Raw genomic sequence first — 16,585 nt, forward strand, 5'->3', positions numbered from 1 at the left:
TTTTCTACAGCTCTTTGCAACAGTTCCTGGAAGTGCTGCCTCCAGGAGCTTTATTTCCAGGAAGGCTGTGATTGCCAGGGACATTGGATGTGAATTTACACAATGTGAATTTTGCATCAGCTTTATCTCGTGTCAGGCAAACTCAGTTACTCTTGAGAAGTCCAAAGCATGGGAAAAGATCACGAGACCAAGGTGTGGTGTTTCAGGGTTCGTTGCTGCTATCAGCTGTGATTTTGATGCCAGCCACAAAAATAAGCTGGGAGCTGTGGTGAGCAAGGCAAAGGGCCGAGCCTAAAAAATCATCTAATGCACGAGGCTGCAGGCTTGTTCTTTTTGAGTTGGTATATCTGAGGTAGGAGCAGGAGGCCTCTGCCTGGGTACTGCAGGATGTGTCACTGATAGTGCAGTGACAGATGTAGCACTGCCTCCTGCTGCCAGCAGGACAGAGAGGCTACCCTGCTCCTTTCATCTGTGCATGCATTTGGCTGTCGTTTTGGATCTGCTTTATGCTCTGCTTATTGCTGCAGATGCAAAACTCTTGGCCATTAATCACGTTGCTGATGGGACATACAAGGCTTTTTTTTTTTTTTTTTCCAAAGCTAAGAGATTCCTCCTTAGTCACTAAGTGCAGTTTAACTTCATTGTACACCATTTATCATCGCTCTCCATTTGTAGAGGCTCAAAATTAGCTAAAAACATTCTCAGTGAGCATTAGGCCCAACCGTGGCATTTCAGGGCAAGGGGAAAGCTTGATGCACAGTCCACACAGCTGCTAACCTATGTGGAGGGACCCCATATCTCACCTCAGGCTTAGATCTGATTCCCTGAAACTATGCTCTGTGTTTTCTCTCAAAGCTGTCAGATTTTGATTTTTTTTTCTTTAAAAAAGCTGCTTTTACACAACTACAGTGTTACACTACTGCTACACCAGTACTGTCATTTAAACTTTTCAGAAACCAGCTTTGTTGACTTCACACAAAGGCCTCCTGCACGGACCTTCTCCATTTCCCATCCTGCCATTGTGTTCTCTCTTTAGGACAAATGCATTCCTGACCTTTTCTGTTTCTAAACACATTGCATTGGTTCGTGTCTTAGTTTCTGATCAGTGCACTCTTTCTATCTGCAGAGAGACCCTACCTGCAGTGCATTAGCTCCTTGGAGTGCTGTGGCTGCTCTGCACTGTACTGATAACCAGATCCTATTAGCCAGGCTCTCAAAGCTGTTGCTTCCTCATCCTTGTTCTGAGCTGATGGTAACTGTTGTCCTTTAAGGCCCTCCCTTTCTTCTGCTGCAGCTTCTCTGTGCTAATTCTGTTGAATTCACTTAGGGCTGGTTGTGGCATTGATGAGAAAAGAAGGGGACAGCTTTGTTTCTGCTTCTCTGACTCTGGTTTTCTAATTTTAGTCATGGTTTTCTGTGTCCAAGTGCTTTCGTTGCTTGCAGCAGTAAAAGTTTGCACAACCACATGAATGAATTTGTATGTTAGCCTACAGATTGCCTGTGAACATGTTGTGAAAGCTGAGACTGAAAGCTACAGGCGGATTTGGATGCCAACATCTCCTGAGCTTGTCTGTGCCTCTCTTTGCTGCACTCCAAAGCTTCTTCCCCCCTGAAGGTTTTAGGTTTCTAGGGAGCTCTTCTGGGAAAGTTTGAGGATTGCACCTGAAAGGTCGCTTGTGGGCCTGCAAGAACAGAGAGAGCTGGTTGGTGTAAGGATTTTATTTGCTTTCTTGGTCAAATACGGTGATACATGCAGTTGGCACAAGAGTTGCTAGGCATTGGTGTCTTAAACATGGACAGAAACCAAAATGTCTGCATATCAGTGAGGGCAAACATCACCTCCATCCCTACACAAACCCAAAAGTGAAGGGCAGAGGATGGGGAGTCCATGCAGCCCTCGTTCAGCTCAGGCTCTCTATAGGCCCTAAAAAAGCTGCAGCCGCCTTCGCCTTTGTTCTTGCTGTATGGTTAGTCTGAAAATGGAGATGAGAAGCAGTTCGGCTCCAGAGCGTTAATGAGTTTCAACAGGAATAAAAATATTTGAGGTAAGAGATGTGAGAATGAGCAGTTCAGATTCGCTCTCCTTTTGATCCTTGAGTGTGTTTACACTTCTGTGAGTACTGAGCAGAAGTTGCTATCTGATTTAATCTACTCAAGGGTGTTTCAGAAATCACTTGTGAACACTTCTATAGTGGCAGCTTTGCGGTGGCATTTCCCATCCTGGCTGCAGTTGAGCAAGCAACCCGGTCCTCATGGCTGCTCCCTGCCAAAGGATTGATTTGTGGCAGCGGCTGCAATGATTGCACTGGCGTTACTTAGCAGTTTTCTCACCTGCTCCTCTTGCAATGCTGTGTGCTGTGGGACTGTGACAGTGAGTGAAGGTTTCAGGAGACAAAGCTGTCTCAGTGTGGTGGTTACAAGATGACCTGACTGTGTGCTCAGTATGCTGGGATCCCACAGCAGCACTGCTCCTCCTGCAGCCATCCCTGCAGCATCAGCAACAAAGGGCTTGTCCCGGGGACTTCTTATGATGGGTTTTGTTTAATTCATGTTTCAGTCTCACAGCAGCAGGCATAGAAAAGTCAGTGTGACCAAGTGGGGGAAACTAGAGAAGCACACGCGTGAAGGGAGACAGACACAATTCATACGTGCACAGAGCTTGCTCAGCTCCCAGCTCCGCTCCCACCCAGCACAGACAGCTGTGCAGACACCGATGGGAGCAGAGCACTGGGACCCTGATTTCCTGCAGGGCCAGGGCAGCAGCACTACACCAGTGTTCACAATGCTCACCCAGAGCTCCCAGTCATCTCCAACAAGGTTAGGTTGAGAAGTGAAAGTCATACATTTTTGCAATGCTAAGAAAGGGGAAAAGTCCCACCTGGAACAGTTTCAGTATTTTCCATGTTGTCCTCTAACAAATCCTCATCACAGGCTTCTTACAGCTATTAAAAATATTCCTTCACATGAAAGCACTAACGGATGACTGACCCAGTGGTATTCTGGTGTTGATGCAGTGATCTATGCAGTGTGTCTCAGTGAATGCATGTGTCAGTGAGGGCATATTTAGTACTGTCCAAGCACCGTTCAGGATGTTTCTTTCAGAATAACTGTACCCAAGATTGTGTAACATCTGGCTGTTTGGCATCTGCTGTGAAATAGCAGTAGGTGTGTGGGTTGTTGTTTTTTCTTTTCCTTCAGATTACTTCTTCAAAACAGATGGCTCTTCAATTTTCTCCATGCTCAGGGCAGTTCAAGGCAATAGGTGTGGGGCAATGCTTTATGAACCGTTGCCTTTCCAAAATGAGAATTAATTGCTGCTTCCTCAGAGGACTGGACTCCAAGTCGTCCATTTGTCCACTGATGAGGGGTAAGATGGATCACAAAAGGTTTTCTGACTTGCATGCACATTCAAGCTGTGTTTTCCACATAAGGACTCCAGGGAGAGCTTCTAGAGCACAGGGTGGTTATTTCTTGCAAACAACATTATTCGGAACAGATACTTTTTCACACTTCAGCAATGGCTGGGAGCAAACAAGCTTTTATCTTTGCTTCTTTCCACATGCATCTGTGCTCTGAAATCCAATTATGAATCACGGCTTTTTTAGCTGCCTGGAAGCACTTGGAGTATCTCTGTTTACTGGGAACATCACCCACTGTGTTTTTGTCACAGTGAGAAGTTTCTCTCCCTTTTTCATCAGCACCTGCTGCCTCAAACAAACCCTGCCTCCTTCCAGAGCAGTGCAAAACCCGATTTCCTAGTAGCTTCGCTCTGGCTGAGCACAGCAGTAGCTCTTCAGCGTTAATAAACCCAAGAGCATCTTCTTTCTGACTGTGATTGCTCCCTTCAACCGCTCCCTCATCTTTTCTGAGACACCTCAGCTCTGAGCAGAGCGTTTCTTTCTGCATTGGCCTTGGAGAGGGAATCCTTGGAAAACTGAACATCCGTGAGAAATGTGTTCTCCCTGGAGCTTCTTCTTTCACGGCTGGGGGACGAAGGGAGTCCAGGTGGCTGGAGGAGGTGCACTGTGAGGAGTCAGTGCTGGAGCTTCTGCTCCACAAACCCTTGGAGGAGCAGAGATTTCCTGCGTGCCTGTAGATCTGTGCCAGAGGGTCCTCTCTGGACCAGAAGTCGGCTTCTGCATCATCAGGAGCAGATGTAGTTTTTCCTGGCGGCATCACATTTGAGATGAAATTGGTCAGTTTACACATTGACATTTCTTGCTGGGATGGGGACCATGACATGGCTTCCAGAGTCTGCAGGATTCTTCTGTCCTGAACCCTATGGCTGCTTTCAGGAATGCCTGGGAAGGTGGGTCTGGCGAGGTGGCAGATAGATTGAATGTAATCATCGCTAGAGTACAGATCTGGGTTGGTTGAAGTGTTTGCAGTGTGCTTTGCGTTGCTGGTTAGGTCTTCCATTGCCTCCTCATGGGTTTCACAGATGGTTGGGAGAGGCTTTGAAACATTCAGTCTTATCCGAGGAGCCATGGCTGCAAAGACAGACAAGGTAAGATCAGCAGGGGAAACACAGCCATGGTAAGGAAATCCCAGGGTTGTTGCTCTGAAATCTGTGCTACTAGATCCACTCAATATTTCTTTATGGCCTAGAGTGGTGTTTACAGAAGCATCACTCTACAGTGCTGGCAGGATTTTTATATCTATGATTTCCAGAAGAGCCTATAGGTACAAAGGAAGCCATATTGTTAAGTGCAGTAGAAAATAAAAGGTTCATTAAAGATATTTGTGGGGATAAGCAACTGTGCTCCCTTCTGAACTAATGCAGTTCACCAGCCACAGCAGTGCTCTGTTTAATCACCAGCTTGTCTCACGTCCAGCCTGTAACCCCAAGGGACATCTCCTCTCCCTGTTCAATCCTCAGCTGGCCCGCTCACTGACACAGGGCTCTGGTTTACACTTGGTCTGGTCCTGCAAGAGCTGGTCTCAAAAGGTGGGGAGCACTGTGTGGCTTTGGCACAGCATTGCAGCCAGTCTGCTCTACAAGCTTCAAGGCGGAGATGGCAATGTACAAAGGCTTGGTTTTGTCTCTACCAGTGGTTCATCAATTTAGTTACGGGTTGCTGGAGCCTTACCTAAAAGCTGATGTAGCTTCATGTCCTTTTTATGCATATAGCAGTCCTCTACTCTTTTTAGGCTGGCCTTCCCTCAGGTAGGTAGTCTTTTACTGGTCAGGTAAAGCCCTTTTCTTATAAATATTTCATCTTGCACCGGATGCTTGTATGGGGATTATTTCATTTATATCAAAACAGTCTTTCCCGTGCTTTGTTTAACTCACATTCTGGCAGAAATGACCACATCGCCTGAATTCTTTTTTATTTTTTATTTTTAACTCTCCTATCTCCAGTGGAATTTGTATGTGAATAATCTGTCAGCACCATCCAGCCTGGCTGTGTGATTGAACACAAAAGTGCTCTGCTCACTGTTTGAACGCCTCACTTGTCAATGCTGGAAGGAAACCTGGCTTTGCTGAAGCTCTGCAGGGCCGCAGCTCCCCCATGCACACAGGGAGCACCCAGGTGCCCAGCCCTACCCGCACTGCTGCTCCCAGCTTCCCCTTCAGGTGCTCCTGGCAATGCCAGCCAAGGTGAGCTTTGCTGAACTCAGAGTGGGAGATGCTTCTTTTAAATCTCGGGGCCTGTTTGTTATCCTTTTTTATTCCATACAATGCTCCTTTCCTCTCACCTCTCTAAGAACCAAGGGAAGGCTTGTCCCCCCCTCTCAACCCAGCACCAGGACCTGTAGCACAGGTGCCCCGTGGGTGCCTCATTAGCTCAGCCCTGCTCGACTCATTAACAGAGCCCTGCCACCACCTCCTTCCTCCTGGAGCAAACAGCTACTGATGGATGAGCAGCACTGTGCTTCCAGTGGGATGGAATGGTTCCAGCCCAAATGCCATCCTTGCTGCTGCCGCACCATGCAGAGGTCACACCCCTATCGTCACCTGCAATCACCCACTGTCACCTGTCAGCACCTGCTGTCATCTGCCATTGCTCATCATCCCCTACCCCCACCCACAGCCTCCCGGCCCCCAGTGCCACCTCCCAGCTGTTCCCCGCTCCCTTCCCACCTCTGCCCATCCCGGCCGTGCTGGGCACAACGCTCCATGACCTGATGCCCTGCCCTTACCTGAGCCGCAGCCCCTGCGGGTGGCGTGGTATGATGGGGTACCTCCCAGCTCCGTGCCCTGCTCTCTCTCGCCCTGCTTTCCGCGCAGGATACGTGCTGCCTACAACTACCCCGTGCTCGCTGCGCCCAGTCAGCTGATCCGGCTGCCTGTTTTGTTGTTGCTGCTAAATATAGCCTGCCGGAGCCCTTCCCGCTGAGCCCTGCTGTGATGCACGCAGCCGAGCAGCAAAGCAGCCGGGCGACAGGAGCGCACGCGGCTCAGCTCCGCGCTGCATCGCTGCACGCTGCTGCTGCACGGCAGACACGCCAACGCACTGCAGAAAACTGCTTTGTGGGGAGAGCTGGCAACGCCTGACCTGCAGGGCCGTCGGGCTCCGCAGTGAGGGCTGGTCTTTGTGTTCTGCTTCCATGCGCCTCTTGTGTAACTCCAGCATGTCCTCTTGTGTGCCGGGTGCCCAGCTGAATTGTGATTTTGCAGCAGAATCCTCCCTCTGCTTTTATTTCTAAATGCTGTCCTCATTCTAAATGCTGTGAGCGAGCTGCACTTCAGCATCCCTGTGCTCCCTGACCTGGCTGCTCCCTCACCTGGCCTGAGCTGCTGGGAGGTGTGGGCAGAAGGGCAGAAATCCTGCGTTGGAAATTGCTGCTTCAGTTTTAGTACAAATGTTCTTGGTGTGGTTGGCATTCAGGCCAGAAGCTGCTCTGGCAGCCAGTTTCACTCAAGTCTGTGCCCATCAGTCAGATTCTTTCGTTCTCCCTTGTGCAGAGAAATAAGCTGCTCCAAAGCCTCTTGCCATCCTTCCAGGCTGTGCTTCCAAGCAGAGATTAGCTGTTCTCTGCAGCTGGCTGTTACTTAGCATTTAATTATCAAAGGTGTGTGAGCTTCAGCTGCTTGTCTCTGTTTCTGATGCCACACAGCTGAAGGAAATGAACTTAAGCCTTTCTGCACCAGTTGCCAACAGCAGTGCCCAGCTGGGTTGTTCTCCAGTTCACACTTCAACTTTCTCCTTCTCTTTAGGCTTCTCCAACAAACTGCCAAGAAGAAGAAATTGGGGCCCTTGCTGTGTGGGGTCAGGTGAGGGGCGTTTCTCTTTGACACCAGGCTAATAATACAGCCTTACAGTAATCATCTCTTCTATCTCTGGAAGTAAGTTTCTACAGCTGTCTGGGCTTACGCTAAGAAATTACATTTGTTTGAATGCTTGTTTGTTTCATCTCAGAACTGCCCAGGGTTTCTTGCAGTGCTGCCAGGTGCTGCTCTGATGAACCCATCCCTCTCCTGCTCCTCCCCAGGTGAGCACAGGGCATCGGTGCTCCTGGATGCGTGAGAACCAAATGGGATGAACAGCAAGACAGTGAGGGAAGTGGTGCCTAAGCTGCTGAGGGAAACACACAGTATTGGCTTGGTTGTGTCTGAGATCTGGATGATGTGGTGGTAGTGCTTCTCTGCTTTTCTGTCATTGGCTTTTTTCAGATGTTCTCAGTCCAGGGGAAAGCTGTCTTAAACAGGCTCAGCAGTAGGAGGTGCATTAGGGTAAATAAGCAGCATTCCTTCGGGCATCTTAGAACTTTGTTGTGTGGCTAAACTGCACTATGCAGGCTGTGCATTTCCAATGCTCTTTGATAGTAACTTTTCCTTGGACTGTGGCAAGGAACTTTTGTTTGGGTGGAGAGAAAACACCACTCTGTTTTTCAAAGCAATGAAAGAGGTAAGAAAAAGTAAAAGAGGAGAGGCCCCTGCGGATTGGTGTGGCTAACTGATGCCCACATGAGTGCCAGGCAGCCACAGTGCCCGTGGGAATGGGCTGCAGGTAAACATGGGGTGAGGGGCTTGGGCATGGCTGGTAATGCTGCCACACTGCTCCTCTGCTAAAATCGTGTCAGAGTGTCGGGAAAGGAGCACTCCTCAGCACTCAGAAGCCATGGCATAGAGAGCTGCTGCTTTCTTGTGTCTCTGTCATTAAAATTTCAAGAAAGAAAAGGAGTTCGACCTGGTTTGTGCCAGCTTCCTGATGATTTGTGCTCTCTAATTACATCCCCCAGCCCCTTCACCTCCCATGTGTTGCAGTTGCTATGGTAAGCAGCAAAGATTGTCCCATGAAACATTAATGGGCTGTTTTCCTATTAACTTGATGGAGCTGGGTTAGAGATGTCGTACCCGCAGTTGTTGCCTTGGCTGCAGCTCACACAGGAACCAGCAGCGGCTGCTTGTGCAAACACCATCACTGATGCACAGAGATTGTCTGGAAATTACCAGGTATTTCTTTTGCAAGCAAGGAACCGGCTGCTGCACAGATGGAGTGTTGCAGGCCCTCACCAATTGGTGCGAGGCTGAGCAACCTGTCTGTTTGGAAATGTGGGCACACTCATTTCAGAAGGCCTTGCAATGGCTCTGAGCAGTGCAGTGCTCACCTTCCCTGGGATTCTGGCTCAGCCTGGGAAGTGCCCCCTGGGAGAGCCCTCTCAGAGCATTTCCACCTCATGCCAGGCTGTGCTTCACCTGCCCAGCACGGAGCTCAGTGCCACTGTGCACACCTGGGTGCCAGACCTCTTTAATGTGCTTTGGTGGCTTGGAGAGTGCTGACTCCCACTTCCCCTGGAAATCCAGCACAGAGGATATTTATTAGATAAGATAAAAATATTGGTTTATTTATAGCATTTCAGTTTGGCATAATGTGGCCTCGTACCTTTGTATGTATGTGTTTTTCCATACCTCATTTAAATTTCAGACGTGTACCTCCATGAGGAGTCAGTTCTTTCTCCCAAAGCTAACAGACCAGGGCAGCGGTTCCTGCACAGACTGTGAGGTGTCCCCTCTGCACACTGTCAGACACAGAAGGCAGAGTTTGCACAGAAGCTGAGGCCTCATTTTGCAGGGTGGTGCATAACCCGGACATAGAGCTTATAGCTTGCTTTTGGTGTGTACACCACACATGCTGGGTTTGCCTTTGTGCAGATTTGTGCAGCCAGATGTGGCTTTGTGCTCAGAAACAGGCAATGCACCAGTATTTGTGGGTGCTGTGGGAATAGGATCCTGAAAGGATGTTGTCCATGCAAACAAGGCAGAGAATACTCCCATCAGTATCTTTAAGGATAACATTTAGGGAAATGAAGCTCTGCGGCTCTGAAACCTGCAGGGGCTACAGCAGCTCCAAGGCTGCTGTTGGGAAGAGCTGCAGGCCCTGTGCTGGTGTCACTGAGCTCCTCTTTGGGCCCCAGGTGCTTCTCATGTCTCAGAACTGGCACAGAGGGGCTCAGAAGTTGGCACAGGGTGGGAGAGGAAGAGGAAACTTCTTGAAATTGTCAGGTTTGGTCTTGGTGACACAGAGAGGAAGACTGCAGAAGGGCAGCATGCTGGATGTGCTGGGAACCCATTGGGTGCCTCTTTTCCACATGGAGGTGGTTTGTCACCTGGTTATAGATGCTGGGCACTGCATGGTGCTAACAGGATAATCAAGGCAAGCAGGGATCTTTCAAACCCTCAAGCAACAAAGTTCAATTAGATGGAAGAGATTCAATTATGCTTAAAAAGAAACCTGGCTATGAGCATGCAGGATAGGGCAGGAAGATATATGCAAAAGCATTTCATGGAAAGGTAATTATTCTATCAACAGGACTTGCAAAGCAAAATTGGCTCATCAGTCCCAAGAGAAAGTCTGAGTAACTGTGGTTAAGGAGATGATACATGGACCAGACTGGATTCCAGCAGAATGCAAAGGATGAGAGCCTCAAGCAGCTGTAAGTAAGTTTGATTGATTTCCATGCAGTTTTGGGCTTCGTAATATTCATCAAGATGAAGTCTTACAAATCTGAATTTCCTTTGGGTCTGAAGATGCTGTTTCCTCCTCCCTAGCATCTCTGCACAATGTAACTTCAGTAACAAAATGCACAGGGAAAAGTCAAACACTTTGCAAAAGAACACAGACATTTGAATTTAATAAATTATAAAATTAGAGATTCTAATTTGTATATACACTTTTAATATACAAAAAAAAAGGCTATTTATTGCAATTTTCTGTTAAGGTATATGTAAGTGAATGGAAGTTGCATATAGATACTCAGATGAACATAGCTAATACTGCATTGTAGGTGAGTAAATACGACATTAAATGTGTTACTAAAATAAAACATAAAACCCTTTGAGTACTGGAAAAGCACCATTCATAAAGTTCTCAAAATAGCTGAAAGCATTCTATGGAGATGTTGTGAGATTCTAAATACTGAATGGATATACGAATACAAAAAGTGATGCGTTCATAATGGATTACAGAAATCTGTAAAGGAATGTTGGTGGAAAAATGGCAGTAGATTGGAACCAAAGGAAACAGAATTGGTTTGAGATCATTATTTTTTTTCTGTGTGTGAGGAGGTAACACTTGGATGTTAAGCTTAAACAAGAAGAAAAATGGTAACTTAGAGAGATGTGTATTGTATGGCTCGGCAAATGCATATCAGAAAGTGCGTTGCTTAATGGGAGTACATTTGCTTTAGTTCTCAGAGCTCTGAGACAGTCTCTGCAGGAGTACAAATCAGTTTACTTTACATTTGATCTCTTTAGTTTCTGGGGAATGAGTTAAAATACTAATCTGCTCATTATGTGTCAAAATGCCATACTCAGGCAACAGCAGAATGGTGACATATGCCGACGATGCTCTTTCCCAGTCGCAGCACTTTAGGAAAGAGGATGCAGTTGTCAAAGTTCAACCAACCAATAAATGACCAAAATTTTCACTGTGTGACAAGGAACAAGTACCAGCTTACCCAACCTATTGACATGTGCTGCTTTTTCTTTCTTAAAAGAGCTCTGAACTCTCTGCTTTCCAGTACCAGAGTGGTACAGGTTCTTAGGAAACTACCATCCTAGGGAATTGCTGAAAAACATCTTCTGAGATATGCATGTCAGCCTGAAATGAGAGCCTTTTTCCCAGTACAGAGATTTTTTTTTTTCCTTGTACAGCAAGACTGTAAAGAGGAGGCAGCTGGTGCTCCTGCTCCAGGAGGAGATGGGCCAGCCTGTGTCTGGGCAATCTAGACTGAAGCTGCTCCTACAAATGTCACTTCAGTATTCCCCAAATAGCAGCTAGGAAATTATTCAACAGAATTAAAAATAGCAAGAAATAAGAAGGTGAGATTGAAAGAGGAGCGAGACCTTCCTGAATGCAGGTGGCACCAAGCACTGTGTGGACTCCCCTGCTATCACCAGGTGGAGCACAGCACTGCACCAGCTTTCTGGGAGGCTGCCCCCCATCCAAAACAAAGCCAAAGTTTTCACCTTATCTGCAAAATTGCCCTTGGTCTGTTTGCCTGAGAACAGAAAAGGCAATGCAGTTAAGTTCCCAAATTTGAATCAGCTTTCTGAATCCTCATTGCCTTTGCAGAAAGGTCACCTGAATTGCACCAATTCCTGCCCTGCTTGCTACTGAGATGCAACTCCTCCTTTGGAAGGAGGAGGCTACTTGTATGGCAGCATCTGAGCTGTGGGTGCTTCCCCACATGCCATTTCTTCACACTGCCTGGCTGCCTATGCCTATTCCTGATGCTAAGGAAGACCAGAAGCTATAAGGTGCATTACCTCAGGCTTCTGTAGGCTGGCAACATGGATCTCCACAAAGTCACAGAGAGGAAAACAGGTACCAAGCAGAGAGCAAACTCCTCCCTCCCTCTTGCGTAAGTCCAAGCCCCAACCCTTCTCCATCCTTGGGTTTGGTGGGGCTCTTTCCAAAGTTTATCATATGCTTGGATGTACTTCTATGACAAAGCCTGGGTTTGTTGTTTTTTTTTTGTTTTGTTTTGTTTTTAATTTTCCATGGACCTAAAAGCAGGATAACAACATGAAAGGGAAGAGATGAGTTTAACAGCATCTGTGTAAAGGAAATATGAAATGTGAGAAATACTCACTATGGCCACCAGCTGTCAGCCCAGCCCCAGGTGTGCTCCTCCTGGGGCACAAAGCAGGAAGGATCGCATCAGCCCTGCTGTGCTTCCCGGCTGTTGTGTCCTTCTGTGCAACTCCCACCTCTGCACCACCTGTACGACTTCTAAACACTCACCAGTGCACCAACACAGTTCTCATACGAAGGGACTCAATGTCACACCTGCTCAACACTTCCCTCCTCTGCTTCAGCTCCCTCCACCAGGCTCTTTTCCTAAACCAGCCTCTTGGCCTTCAGAGGCTTCTTATGACAACCAGCACTGCAAAACCTGCTCTTTCTTGACCCTTTTCCAGCACATTCGGCCACAGTGGTTGGATGAAGGAGGGCTGCCCCAGGCAGGGTCACAACGTGTACAGTGCTTCTGAGGTTCTTAGGCAGCAGTAAAGTTTACGGACTGTTTGAAATCTGATGTGTCTGATGACATCCATGTGGCTGTGTAGAGGCTTAGAGCTGCCTTTGCTTCAAACTTGGAGCAGCTGCAGACGCTGCGATAGCTGGAGGATGGGATCTTATTCTCAGACTGGAAAATCCGAACCAGGGCAGAATGGTAAAAGGAGGATATGGGGAAGCTGGGACTCTGCAGGAGGCTGACCAGCAAAGAGGAAATGAAGGGAAGAGTCCAAGCTAGGGGACATTAGAAAAGCTGGGCTGCCCCCTGCAGAAGGAAGGGCAGCAGTGCATGCTGCTGGTACTGGGAGAGTCCCGGGCTGGGGAGAAAGGACCATTTCCTCACCTACTTCTGCTCTCCACAGACCCTGCACGGAGCCTTCAGTGCCTGATTTCCTTCCTTACTACACTGTTGGGATGGCAGAAATAATTCTGATGATAGATGCTAGAGGCTGGTTCACACCGACCTCCCCATCACCCAGAGTGCTCCCAGAACCAAACAACTGATCTGCATTTGTCTTCTGATCTCCAACCAGGAATCTGGAATGACTGGTGAAAACTATGATGACCCTGAGGGGAAAAGAAGTACTCAAAGGGTTCTTAGGTTCCACGTCTCAACGTTTCCAGCAGACCTGGTACTGCATGCACATGCATGGACATCTAGATGTAGGGCACAGGGAACGGTTGTTCACTTCTGTGCTAATAAAGCTGTCTGAAGGAAAGGAAGAGAATTTTTTTAAAAATTATTTCCTCAAAAATAACCTTGTCCTATGGGAGAAAAAAAGCCACGTTTTCCTAGTAAAGCACCAAAGAAAAGGCAACAAGAATCCAGTCATCTTTAACTTCAACAGCTTGTGGGTAGAAAAAAGTCAGGTAACAAAAAAAGCACCAACCACCCAAGGTCACTGAGGCTGTTGCGTGATATGAATGGATACCTGTAAACACAAAGAGCGGGCTGTCAGCAGGCCAAGTTGGCCAGACCTGCCCTAACACAAAACGCCTTGCATGTATATCCAAACTTTTAGGAGAATCCTCTGAAATGTTTATGGAAACACATAAGCTACTGGTTGCCAGTTTTTAATTTACACATAAATATATGGCTACAGAATTTTCTATATATTTTCTTACAGAGTCCTGGTTAGGAAAGCTACGTAAGTACGTGCCCAGCTGCAGCTTTGCCTAAGGCAGCTAAGCGTGGTCTGGCTCGTCCTTAAGCACCTTCCTGAACCGGAGCTGGGTTAGCGCCTGGCTCTGCGCAACGCGTGGAAGCATCACAGGATTGCTGACCACCTGCTTGTCAGGATTAAAGGGGTTCTTAATGTCTCGGGACCATTTTCCTCCATCCTAAATGTAACTCACATTACCGCTCCCAAGAAGTTTTACGCAGCCATAGAAGACATAAAGGAGCCCATAAACAAAAAACCTGCTAACCTGGCCTAGGCATTAAGGTTTGTTGGGATTCAGTGAAATGCTGTCATGATATTGCACTAACAGTCTCCTGTACCCTGGAATCCTAGCCGTCAAAGTGTTCAGATTAGCACTTACAAAACAATCTGTCCTTTCCATTTATAGTAGGTTTTAGACTTTGGCATCTCTGCCATAGCACCACTTTGATATTTCCCCATTTTCAGTCTCTATGACATGGGCAATACTACGATGTTGGTAACATCTCTATAAGAGAAAAATGTTTGTGCTGTATTTCCATTTTAGTTTATTTTTCTGAGAGTCTCTTTTTTCCTTTTCTCAGCAATCAGCTCCTGGATCCTTTGATTCCTCGTCCTTTCGTAAGGTATCCTCCTCTGTGTGATGATGTTGTGCTGTGACACTTCGTTATCCAGCCCATCGATTTTATAGGGCACATCCACCGCGTTAATTTCGGGGTGCTCATCAGTGGCATTGGAAGGAGGCACGTGGGGTTTGGAAACAGGAGGAGGACTGGTGGTGGCAGGTTGTGTGGTGGAAGCTCCCGTGAGAGGGCTGAGGGTTGTCAAGAGCTCCTCCTCAATGACGTTATTCTTATTTGCGTTAGAATCTGTTGCATTGCCTTCCTCTGTTACGTTGTTGTACATATTACAGGATTTGCAACAGAGCTTGTTGTAACCAGGGATTGAACAGTACCGAGAGAGAACTTCCATGCGGCAAAACATTGACTTGTCTCCTTGACAATGATCTTCTGAAAGAGAAAAAGGGAACAGATAAATAAAGAGCTTTTTCACATTAATTGGTAAAAGAAACACAGCTGAAGCTTTGGCAGTGGGCTGAGGGTTTGGTATGTAACGTGGGCTGGGAAACTGGCAAATGAGCCTTCTGTCAGCAAAAGCAGACTTTATGCTAAACCTAAAGCTCAACTCACTTGCAGGGAAGCAAAACCTGATTTGAACTCTGTGCACTGGCCCCATCCACAAAATAGACATGAGTGCCAATTTTTGGCTTTGTGTTCTGCAAGTGCTACCCTGAAGACCGATGGCAGCATTGCCTGAGTATGTTCCCATGCTTGAAAAAGAACTGGGGTATTTATTCAGCATAAGGTTTTCCTCCTCTTCCTAGATAGGAGCTGCCAACAAACTCCAGTGGGATGGAACCAAGCCAGCCCATTGGCCACTGGGAGACTCAATAAAAAGCTCTGATTTTTGTGTCTGAGTGAAAAATAAAGCATAACAAAAGGGAAAGAATGGTGATTGACAGGTCCTAAACTGTCAACAGCTACTATGACCACTGTTACATTGCAACATTACAATACAGGTTTCATGCCAGATCCTGCTCCTGCTGAACTGCAGGTGGCGTGCTGTAGGTTAAGGAGTTAAAGGGAAAGTGATCATACTGTTTTACTGCCTATAAGAACCTCAATGAAAGTCCACTCAGAGATGGCTCAAGCTCATATGATTTCTGCTCAGAGGATATGAGGACTGGGTTGATTGGAAGAGGACAGATGGGGCAGGGTGAGAAGGCTCCACGTCAAGAAAGCTCCCTGTGCTCCGTTCTACAGACAAGCTCTGTATCTCCTGTGCCTCGAGGGTGAGGTGGTGGAGCCAGGACTTTCTGGAACTACAGGGAAGGAAAATCCCAACACACAGCCCAGGCAGAAAGAAATAGGAACCAGAGGGCTCAAAGGAGAGGACAGTGCTAAGGAGAAAGCCAGCCAGACCAATGCTTGGCATCATCAATAGCCAAGTATGTTCTCTGTGACCACAGTGCTGAGACAGACGAAATCACTTCTGCTTCTCCCCTGCTCTTACTGAATCTCTACCAACTCTTTCGGTAAAAGATGAGTAACTGCAATTACTTGCCTTTATTCAGAGCGCATGTGGTCGCTCAGCACGTTTCTGGAACTGCCATTTTACCATCCTGCTAGGAGCACTGACTTACCCTGCCAGCAACCTTACAGCAAAGTAGAGAACCAGAGCAGATGCAGAGATACCAAGTGAACCCCGAAAGTCTAGGCGTCGCCTCTTCACTCATTCTCACTTAACAAAATAGGGCATTATAGGTGTTTAATTGGCAAACATATCAGCCTAAAATAAGCTAATAAAGATCACTGCTGCTTTAAAATTCTACTACTGACAGAGAAGGCTGAAAATATCTTTCTTGCATCGTATTTATACTCCAGTTGTTGTTTGTTGCAGGAAAAACAACACTCTCATTCCTGTTTTCAAATGCGTAATTCAGTTTTCAAATGCTAAACTGAATAGGAAAAAAACCTACACCTTCCTTAGGAACCTAAGGATAGTACTTTGGTTTGAGACATGTTCTCAAACCTGTTGACATCTTTTCAAACGTGTTTCCAGCCTTTAAGAACTAGAACAGCTGCTATCTGCAGGCATAACTCTGCACAAAGGACTGCACGTGCCTGCAAAGCTTTACGTACATTTTAGGTACCATACAGAGTTCCCTCTGAACATTCTGCCTTGTGTCACATCAATCTGATACAAGCATGCATGAAAAAAATGCATGAAAGTGCATTAAGTGATAAGTGCAGTGACATCTGATAAGTTACATAAATAAACTTGGTATCTTACGACTGTTAGAATGAAATTGTTGTCCACTATCCAAACCAAAATATCTAGATTTGCTGAACTTTTATTTATTTTTACTTGCAGTATGCATGACAGACTGGAAGTATA

General features: G+C 46.8%; 2 protein-coding genes and 1 long non-coding RNA gene across 3 annotated transcripts in view; 1 reads left to right on the forward strand and 2 right to left on the reverse strand.

Annotated features, from left to right (window-relative positions):
• Window positions 1-1,704: 1,704 nt before the first annotated feature.
• On the reverse strand, window positions 1,705-6,284 carry LOC122185621. The gene is made up of 2 exons (XM_042881591.1): window positions 6,145-6,284; window positions 1,705-4,490 (listed from the first exon to the last, which is right to left on the reverse strand). Exon 2 carries the CDS (start codon window positions 4,486-4,488, stop codon window positions 3,505-3,507), a length of 984 nt encoding a protein of 327 aa, XP_042737525.1. The 5' UTR covers window positions 4,489-4,490; window positions 6,145-6,284; the 3' UTR covers window positions 1,705-3,504.
• Window positions 6,285-7,213: 929 nt separating this feature from the next.
• On the forward strand, window positions 7,214-12,867 carry LOC122185617. Its single transcript, XR_006180930.1, has 3 exons — window positions 7,214-7,291; window positions 9,759-9,882; window positions 12,830-12,867. It is a non-coding gene; the product is annotated as an uncharacterized LOC122185617 (long non-coding RNA).
• Window positions 10,107-16,585, reverse strand: part of ADAMTS2 (ADAM metallopeptidase with thrombospondin type 1 motif 2) — a 168,302-nt gene continuing 161,823 nt past the window's right edge. Inside the window, exon 22 of the mRNA XM_042881583.1 lies at window positions 10,107-14,637. Coding sequence (XP_042737517.1) covers window positions 14,171-14,637 — 467 coding nt within the window. The 3' untranslated portion in view covers window positions 10,107-14,170. The remainder of the gene's footprint in view (window positions 14,638-16,585) is intronic.

Source organism: Lagopus leucura, unplaced genomic scaffold, assembly GCF_019238085.1.
Source record: "Lagopus leucura isolate 7727_CA_CO unplaced genomic scaffold, USGS_WTPT01 Super-Scaffold_100030, whole genome shotgun sequence".
NCBI classification, from domain to species: Eukaryota; Metazoa; Chordata; class Aves; order Galliformes; family Phasianidae; genus Lagopus; species Lagopus leucura.